General features: G+C 41.3%; 1 protein-coding gene across 18 annotated transcripts in view; it reads left to right on the top strand.

Annotated features, from left to right (window-relative positions):
- col13a1 (collagen, type XIII, alpha 1) overlaps positions 1-9,579 on the top strand; it is a 147,351-nt gene that overhangs the window by 95,011 nt on the left and 42,761 nt on the right. For 13 of the 18 annotated variants that reach the window (XM_042215393.1, XM_014330183.2, XM_042215392.1 and 10 more), the window contains 9 exons: positions 357-407; positions 2,325-2,360; positions 2,773-2,799; positions 2,964-2,990; positions 5,112-5,138; positions 5,247-5,273; positions 5,782-5,808; positions 8,600-8,662; positions 9,418-9,510. In XM_042215393.1, coding sequence (XP_042071327.1) covers positions 357-407; positions 2,325-2,360; positions 2,773-2,799; positions 2,964-2,990; positions 5,112-5,138; positions 5,247-5,273; positions 5,782-5,808; positions 8,600-8,662; positions 9,418-9,510 — 378 coding nt within the window. Of the gene's footprint in view, positions 1-356; positions 408-2,324; positions 2,361-2,772; positions 2,800-2,963; positions 2,991-5,111; positions 5,139-5,246; positions 5,274-5,781; positions 5,809-8,085; positions 8,128-8,599; positions 8,663-9,417; positions 9,511-9,579 lie in introns of all 18 variants that reach the window. The other 5 variants (XM_042215405.1, XM_042215402.1, XM_042215391.1 and 2 more) reach the window with 4 other exon arrangements.

Here is a 9,579-nt window from a genome sequence, read left to right as displayed (position 1 = left end):
TAATTCTTTGTTTTTACATTCATCAGGTCCTAATCAGCCCAAATATCAAAGAGAAATTAAAAATGCATGCTGTGGAAGAGTTCGGGTCTTAGGAGGTTAAACAAGGATCAGGAGTTAGTTCAGTAGCCACTGGTGTTTACCCACTATCACCAAATTTAAACCAGCTTAGAATTTATTAAACCCCAAGTAACCAGACATTGGTGTCACATCAGCTTTACATTTCTTTAAACATTTAAACATTGTACGTGATGAATTGCTGTAGCCATTTACCTTTTTGTTGAATCCCTCTGATAATATTTATAGATGTGAGTGCTAGAGGAAGGAATCCCTTTTCCTGTCTTTCTGTCTGTTCATAGGGAGCACCAGGTGAGCCTGGCCTGTCTATCATTGGACCAAGAGGACCTCCTGTAAGTGTCTCTCCCTAGAACTACGAACCCTTTTACCTTTAATCACGTCTGCTTGTCTATGCAGCAAACGTCTTTATTAGCTACCACTGTTGTAGAACTCATCACATCAGTTTTGTGGACACCAACAGACTTTTCAGCTCTATTAATTACACTAGACAATTCCTTACTTTTCAGGTTTGTGGAGTACTGAGCACGGATTTATGTTGGCTCGGCCAAATTGTCTTTATTCAAGACTGAGTCACTGCTCCATGACAGAATATTGTTATATAATTGCAGAGTGCATGTGTAAACGATTGGAAGTTAAGTTAGACTGGATCACTAGTCATCGTTATTTTATCAGGGAACAAAGCTGGATGCTCCATCCTTGTCCAGCTGGGCTCACGGCTAGTTATCCAGTCATACTGGTTTCTCTTGTTTTGACCAAAATTCTCAGGTGACAACATGAGTTGAATGTTTCTCCCCGTTTATAGTTTACAGGAGGGCAACTAGCCAGCCTAAGCATCTGTTTTTCTTAGTGTTCATTATTATAGTCTATCCTTTTGTATGCCCACTTTTCCTGTATTGTAATAGGCATTTCTAATAAATAACAGGCTGCAGAAGAGACTCTGCACAGGAGAATCCAAGAAGAGTCAGTCGCAAACACATTACAGTTGTGAACAAAACCCGAGGCAAAACAAATGCTTCAGCATCTTTAGCATTTTGTCATGTCACTGGGTTGGATGAATATGTGGTACATTTTGAAGCTTCACAGTCATTGCTGGCCTGAGGCGAGACAGAACATTTTTCAGTATCTGATTTCCTCGTGTACTGTGGGGATGAACAAAAGTATTTTACCAGCATAATATAATCTGCAGTATGATCATTGCTTTAACAATGTAACAGATAGCTTTAAGATGGCCTTAAGATGTTTATGCATACTGTTATCATATTAACCTTGTATTTCAGATGCAGTTATAATTATTTTATACACATTGCATATCTGTGCTTATATGTTCAGTTCATTAGGGGTCTTAAGCTTTACTGGCGTGACTGTCCAGGTGATACATGCTGAGGGAAACTAGAACATAGAAGAAAGTGCAATACATGCTTACAAAACACTTATATCAGGTCATTTCTATTATCTTTTATATGTTTATGTTCTTGGATTGAGTTTAAGTAGTACTAGTTGGTTGAAAGCATTTATTCAATTTATATTCTATCTTTAGTTTGAGTACATTGTGACACATTTGGCAGGGGCCTCTGTTTGTCTGTGAGCGTTAGTAGGCGAGAGGTGACATAGAGGCCGAGTGAGGTCATGACACACACATTAGTTAGACTCATTTATAGGTGAGAGGTTAGTCATGTCTGGCTGTAACTACGAAATTGTCTCTGTAAAAGAGGAACCGTTCCTTGTTGTCTCTGAGAATAAGGAACGAGGTCTTGCAGGATGAGTGGCTGAACGGGAAGTCAAAAGGTTGACCGGAGGAATCGGCCATGAAAATAGAAGATGATGTTCTTTCGAACTGTTTTAAAAGTCATTGTGGTTTTGATCTGATCTATGTATAAAATGTATCTGTGACGTATGAAGGGGCGTCATTAATCAAACCCTGATGCTATAAAATAATTGTTTGTGCTTTGACTAAGTTGAAGATCAATTGCTGTTTGAAGTGATCTTCCCACGCGTGTATTAAAATCATCATTTGACTTCACTCGGCCGGATCAGTGTGGTTATTCTTCGATCACCTCTTGTACCCTTCCTCAATATTGAACCCTTAACAGTACACAGAAGGAAATCGCACACAGTGTATTCGCCATTTACAAAATGCGTAAAAATAGCGGAACCGTTCTACTCTCAACTACACTTTTCCAGACTTTATGTCAGACTGTCAGATGCATATTAAACACTCTCATGGTTTTCTCTTTTTTTCATCTCTTTAGGGACAACCTGGTACAAGAGGATTTCCAGGATTTCCAGTAAGCTATAACCACCTGTTTGCCAGGGTTGTTTTTAGGCTATAATACTTCATGAATTAGCTGGTGATTGACGATTTTACTCATGTAAAATATGTAAAAACATTTTCTGCACTCCTTTAGATAAAATGGAACATCAAACCAAAATATTACCATCTTCTCATGATTAGATTGCCACTTTGTGAGTGCTGCTCAGCACAGTAAACACAGACCAATAACTGTTTTAACTAGTAGCATACTGGTAACAGCACCTTCCTTCTACTACCACCAGCACTGCCATCTGTATGTCTGAGCAAGATACACAGTCTTTATTTAATTGCCAGTGTATTTCCTAAAAGTTAGAAATTGCATCTTTGTGAGTCAGGGACAATAACACAATCTAAATGTTGTACTGTCTTCTCCTCTCCTCTCCCAGGGTCCAATTGGGTTAGATGGCAAGCCTGTGAGTACCATTAAGTTCCTTTTGTAAACTGGAAGAACTGAATAATTTAGTTCCTTCACTGGTCATTAATAAAAATTCTACCAGCCATCATCATCTTTATTATTATTTTTTAGTTTAGTGATGTTATATGTTTGGATTGATTTAATTGTTTTGCCTCCACAAAGGGACAGAGTGGACCAAAGGGAGACATGGTAAGTCATAAACATAAATAGTGCCAATCAAGCACTCGTTATAATATAACATGAAAAGTACACAAACAGAACAAAAACAAAATCTTGTCCCGTAACTACCTGGTACTTCTCTATTTCCCGTGCTTCTTATTGCTTGTTGCTGTCTGCTGGGACAGACACATCTGTCCCTGCATTCTTCTGCTCCTTGTCAACCTCCACTATATGTTGGCTTGACTGTGTGGAACTCGACGCCCTGTTGTTCTTAACCACCTTTGGTGGTGTCTCCCAATGGGGCTTAGGGACTGGAAGTCCATATGCAGTCCCATCCTACAACTATCCTGCAACAAGGTCTGCAACCCTGGGCCTGTCAGCTGTAGTAGACTCTTGCCTCTACGGATCTGGTGTTTAGGATCTGTTCTTGTGCTGTCGTCCTCTGTGCTGTCCTTTAGCCACCGTTAGCTCTCTCCCAGCCGATCGTCCCGAGCAGTTGGGTAGGAACAGGAACCGTATCCGGAACAAAAGTCCACCACCAACCTGCCAAGGGAAAACTCTGGCTACTAGCAATTCTGTTTTTAGAAATATGACACAGGGTTATGTCAGTCAAAGGTTTTAAGGTTAATACTGAACTGGTGTGTAACTTTGCAAAAAATGTCAAACTCTGTAGTTTTCTTTGTTTCCCTCCCCCAATTGGACCGGGGGTGCCATGCAAATGGCCTGATTTTTGTATGACGCTTTTCTACTATATCTGAGCACTTGAAGTGCTTTACACAACCTGCCTCATTCACCCATTTACACAAGCACGTTTTTCTATAATTTTTATATGTAAGTGTTTTCAATCTGTCATTCACACACTCTCTGATTGTTGCATCAAGTCAAGTCAGCTTTATTTATATAGCACATTTAAAAGACATCAAGTGTGGGCCAAAGTGCTGAACAGAGGGATAATATAATCAAATAAGACAGAATTAAAATAGATAAGATAAACAACATCAGAGAGCAAATTGGGGTTAGTGTCTTGGCCGAGGATATTTGGCATGCAGACAGGAGCAGCCAGTTTTCTCCTTAAAAACGATATAGGTTTCATAGACAATTGTGAAACTATCTGGGAATGTTAGGGGAAACAACATTCTTCCCACTTTGTATGGCTGGACAAAGTTGGACTGAAAAACAGCACAGAAACACTAATCATGGCAGCACAGGAACAAGCTTTAAGCACAAGATTGATAGAGGCTGGGGTCTACCAGGTTCAGGCTGCACAGACTGTTCCCTGAGATATTCCAGCACACAGCAGAATAGTGCAAGATTCTAGCTGGCAGGTTATACGTGCCATGAGCAAGTGGCTGTCGTAGTACACAGGGAGATCTGTGATGATTATGGCCTGGAAGTCCCAAGGTCGTATCCAATTATCCAGTGGGATATGGCCTTTAGGATGGTTGAAAATGACCCAGCTAAGATCCAGTGGGACTTTCAGATACAGACAGGCCAAGTTCAAGCAGAGGAAGACAGCTGTAGTGTTAGATGTAGCTATACCAAGTGATAGCGACATCAGGAAGAAGGAAGATGTGAAGATTAAAAAATACCAAGAGCTGAGAGAAAAGATGTGGAGTGGTCCCTGTGGTAATCAGAGCACTCAGGGCAGTGATGGCAAAAATAGAAGAGTGGCTAAAGCAGATCCCAGGAATGGCAGTCGCAGGAACCTAGTCCTAGGAACACCAAAGATACTGCCCAGGACCCTCAAGATCCTAAGTCTCTGGTAGAGAACCCAAGTTTAAAAGACAGAGACCCCCCACAGGGCAAGTGGAGCAGCCCTGTGCAACAAAGTCGTTCTTTAACAAATTAAAAACACAGTGAATATAAAGTTGGGATAGACTGGATGGATGGATTTGTGCCCCTCTTCCTGAGTTCTTTAATAAACCAGTTGCTGAGATCTGACAGCTACTTGTGCAGGTCACATCCAGGCCTTAGTGGGAAGTTAACCTGAGTGGGTTCGTTCCTAACAAGAAGTTAGAATAGTCCATTTTTCAGTTTGATTGATTATTCTGAGAAAATGATTTTCACTCATGTTAAGTCTTTCACACGTTGCAGCAGCTAATCAATGCCTAGGTCATATTTAAGACAAAGTGTTTTCCTGGTGTCTTTCAGGGACAGCGTGGTCCTAAAGGACACCCAGTAAGTATCTGAGACCTGATGTCAGTCCTCTGATTACGCACTGCTCAGCTCTTTGCTACCTTTGTAACCAACTCCTCTTTTCTTTACTTGTGTTCTTTTGCTGTCCAGGGGGAACCTGGACCTAAAGGGGAGAAGGTGAGATTTTTATTTTTCATGTTTTTCTTTTATTATGGCTGGTGAGTGTACTACCCTTTATTTGATAAAGAAGTACTCACACCATTTAATTAAAGCATCAGAAGCATAGATTGTATATAAAAGACGGGCCACTGATTTCTGGAGTCCGCATTTGAAAGAGTAAATGTCTGCTTATGGCTTCCGTCATGTTGTTTTTTAGAATCAGGGCAAGATAGCGCAGTGCTTATCAACTTTAACTAGCATATCTCTACAGTGTGTGGTAGCAGTAATGTAAGCAGTGTGTCAGCCTCAGAGGGCAACATTATGACACCATCAAGGTGTATGCTATCACATTTGGGAAAACTCTTCTTGAGCTACAGAACTCAACACAGTTTCCATAGACTAAACTACACTCACCGTGTGAAAGGGCTAGGGTTAGGGTTATGGCTCTTTATGCCATTCAGATCAGTTTCATTTTTCTGATACTCCAACGATCTCTTTCTAATTCAACTTTTTTCGTTTATTCAAGGGTATCTGTGGCGATTACACACATCGGGTAAGGAAACATTTGTACTAAACTAATTCTTTGCTGGTTCTCTTTCAGAAGAAGTCAAAGTTTAACATATTGAGTGTGTTATTATTATGTTCTTTTTTAAGATTAACTAATAGAGTTGTTAACGATGACAAAAATAGATGAATGATAGGTAGCACATGTGGAACTGCAGTTCTTTGGCCCTCTGTCTCTGCAGTTCAGGTAGGTGAGGGAAAACAGGGTCCCTACCAGCAGCATGCTATACAGACAGATGTGTATGATTGCCAGGAAAAAGAGTCTGCTATGTAATGGAGATTTGTCTGATAAATTAGCCTATTTTTAGCTAGTCTTTAAGTTTTTAAGAAACCCCTGCAGCCGTCTGGAGGGGCATTCCTACGGTATAAACACAGTCCAGGCCGCAGTCTTAGGGAATTGCTGTTTGTGGAGTTCAGATGTTAATTTAGTCTTAGTAATAATAGACATGCAACAATGTCTTGTCAAATACTTCGTTTCCAATATTTACAGGTGAAGATGGCTCTAATACGCCACTGCCTTTTCAGTTATTCACCTAGCTCAGCAGAGAGTCAAGCTCCGCCTACCTCTATGCTTTTAGGAGGGTCAGGTTGAGGTGGTAAATCTGCATTGCTCTGCTTTTGTCAATTTGCACAACCTCATAATCAACATCCACCACTACCATCACCTCAAAGGGCCTTGGGCATTTGAGTAATTTGAAGTTGGATGAAGGGACTGATGCAAGTGGATTTTCTCTGAGAATTATCTGGTTCTAGTTGTTTATTGAACAACTACCATTCAGAGTTTGGAAATGGCTGCAATCACAGCTTTGTAAGATGATGACAGATGTAACTTCAGAGGTGGTCTTTCCCTTTTCACGTAAATGGCCTCCTTGACTCTGCCCTCAAACCAGCGTTCCTCCCTGTCCAGGATGTTACATCCTCATCATTGAAGAGTGTCCACTGGCCTGTAGGTGTAAACAGACTGCAGAGTCCTGGCCTGACGAGGTGGCTCTCCTGTGTTGTAGCCAGAGGTTGTTTGGTTTCTCCGATGTATAAATCCTGGCAATCCTCCTGCACTTAACAGCGTACACTATGTTACTCTGTTTGTGTCGGGGGACCCGATCCTTGGGGTGGACCAGTTTTTGGCGCAGCGTGTTTTGGGGTTTAAAAGCCACAGAGACCCGGTGTTTAGAGAAAATGCATCTCAGCTCTTCCGATACTAAAGATTCGATTATGTAAGCTGGGCGTTCTGTATGTAACTTTCTGTTTGATTTGATAATGAAATGGTTTGTTGCCTAAAAATGACAATTTCCATGGTGTGTAGGGCCTCTTTGTGCAGGATCTTCCTCTGAAAACCCTGGCTGCATTACGATCAAGTCATACTCTGTTGAAGGTTTGTGGGTGTCTCTGAACACCCTGTTTGATAACCCTCACTGGGTGCTGCGAGGTCATGCCACAAAGAGAGCCAGTGCCCACAAACAAAGGCACTCGTCAACCTTCTGCTTTCCACCCAGAGAAAAGAATAAAGATTCATTAATCAGGATCAGCTTAATGCATTTCCTTTTGGTGACACAAAACCTTTACTGAGTATTTACTTGATGCTTTTTTTAAAAACTCCAAGTACTCTTTGCTACAAGCCACAGTCACACATTCAGTCAAGTTTTATTTTGTCAACGTAAGATATCAAAAATCCTTTAAGGAGCCTTAAATTTCCACTTGTCAGCATGTTCATTGTTTGTCCTTTAGTTTTGCATTTCTGATACTTTTTCATTTTTATGCATCTCAACATAAAGACAAATATTCCCCACAGGAAAGACCATTTTTATCTGATTCATTCTTAATATTAGCAGCAGGTGACTTATATCCATGTAAAGCTGTTCTCAGTTGTGGTGGATCACTGTAATGGTTGGAGACAAAGCAGCAGACTTGCCTACTTTTACTCTTCCCTCACCTTTGCTTATAATCTGCTGTATGTATTTCCATAGAACTTCTAAGTGAGCTTCTGAATAAAGAGCGAGATTGGTTACATAGCAAAACAGGCATCGTCTAACTGAAGTCAATCAAATGTAAAATTGGATGCGTGTTAAGACAGAGAAGACTGGCCAGGAATTATTTTGGGTTTACTTTATTGATAAAGGTGCTTTTGTTTTAGTGGCATCATAAAGTTTGTGGAAATATGTACGCTTTGTAAAAAGTAGGCACGTTTCATGCACTTGGGAAAACAAAGCTCTCATCACAGGTTTACTTGTACTGACCTTTTATCTGATCGCACTGGTCATCTCAACAGAAGCGACGTATTGTACAGCCCTGTGTTGGACAGTTGGCCACAGTAAGTCTGAATATGTACTGTAACTCTACTGCTGTACTCTCTTTGTGGCAAGACAGGCTCCTTCCTCTGCTCCACTGCAATCTACGGGCCTGAGTAACAGTTAATGGGGATGCTGATCCACAACAAATCCTGCACAGCAAACAGAAAGGCTCTCTGCTGGCATCTAAGAAGCAAAACAAAATTCAGCATATAATTTAGAGCATATCAGTGCATGGACCATCCCCTTTGCAGCTTCAGGCCTATAGTTTGCTTTACTGGGGCCTCTTTTTTAGATTTCCTTTCTTCAGCCTTATTTCCTTTTTTCTAATTTGACTTCCCATTTCCTTTCACCCTCATTTCTTTTTCCCTCTACATCCCTCCCCCTCTATCCGTCTTTCTCCTCTTCTACCCTGTTTCCTTTCTTTGGCCTCCTGGTGACCTTTGCCCTGTGACCTTTTTGCATCGCTGGCCACCTGTGCTTCCCCCCCAGCAGATGTTGCCCATCACCGTGCGCAACATGCCCTCAATAAGCCCTCTAATATTAAAACGCCTCAAGGTACAATTGTGTATGTCCCCTGCTTGCCATCCAACTTCTCTTCCTTCCCACAGCTTCTCTCTGCTGCCATCCATGTGTGTGTGTGTGTGTGTATATATATGTATATGTGTATATATATGAAGGTGTGCATAAAGCTGGACAACAATGGTACAAATATTGTGTTGTATAGCTTGTGTAGCATTGAATTAAGATAAGATGATGGTTAATTAAATGTCTCTGTATGATGGTCTCTAGAGTCACAAGTAAAATGGTGTTCTTGAAGGTTTTCATATTTTACACCAGCCTCAATCATGTGATTGGTTTTCAGAGCTTTTGGATACTTGGGGTTTTTTGACCTCATTGACAGGGAGGGCATTCACATCATTGAATAAGAAAGGCACTATTTCTATTCACTGTCTTTTTGATCCACACTGGTAACTGTGGACAGCAGTCCAGAAAATGAAACCTGTGTGATTGTGTTATTGCTAAATGACTCTTTGGTCACTTTTGGAGCATCTATTGACCATATGCTTTCATATCCTGTCAGCTGAGGGTCACAGGTCAAGCATGTAGAAACTGGGTATTAATTGAAAAAAGTCATTGTTCTCCAGCATAATAACTGCTCGCCTTGTTCCTTAGCTTACCTTGCTCTCTCCAACACCACAGCACTTGCTCCCCACCCTTTATTGAATTGATTGCAGTGTAGTGTGAGGTTGTTTGGACATGGCTGGTGTGGATCACTGTAGAATGACAGGTTTTAACTCAAACTCTCTTAGCAGGGCGAGCCTGGAATACAGGGGCCTGCGGGACCTCCGGGGCCACCCGGTCCACCGGGAACACCGGGATCGGATGGGGCCAATGGCCCACCGGTGAGTCTTAATCTGAGTTTACCTCTTTATATATCCTCTGGTGTCACGCACCATGGTGTCAAATTTAAA

Source organism: Haplochromis burtoni, unplaced genomic scaffold (genome assembly GCF_018398535.1).
Source record: "Haplochromis burtoni strain Fernald_Lab_line unplaced genomic scaffold, NCSU_Asbu1 Contig_712, whole genome shotgun sequence".
NCBI lineage: Eukaryota > Metazoa > Chordata > Actinopteri > Cichliformes > Cichlidae > Haplochromis > Haplochromis burtoni.
This window is presented reverse-complemented; position numbering and strand designations above follow the sequence as displayed.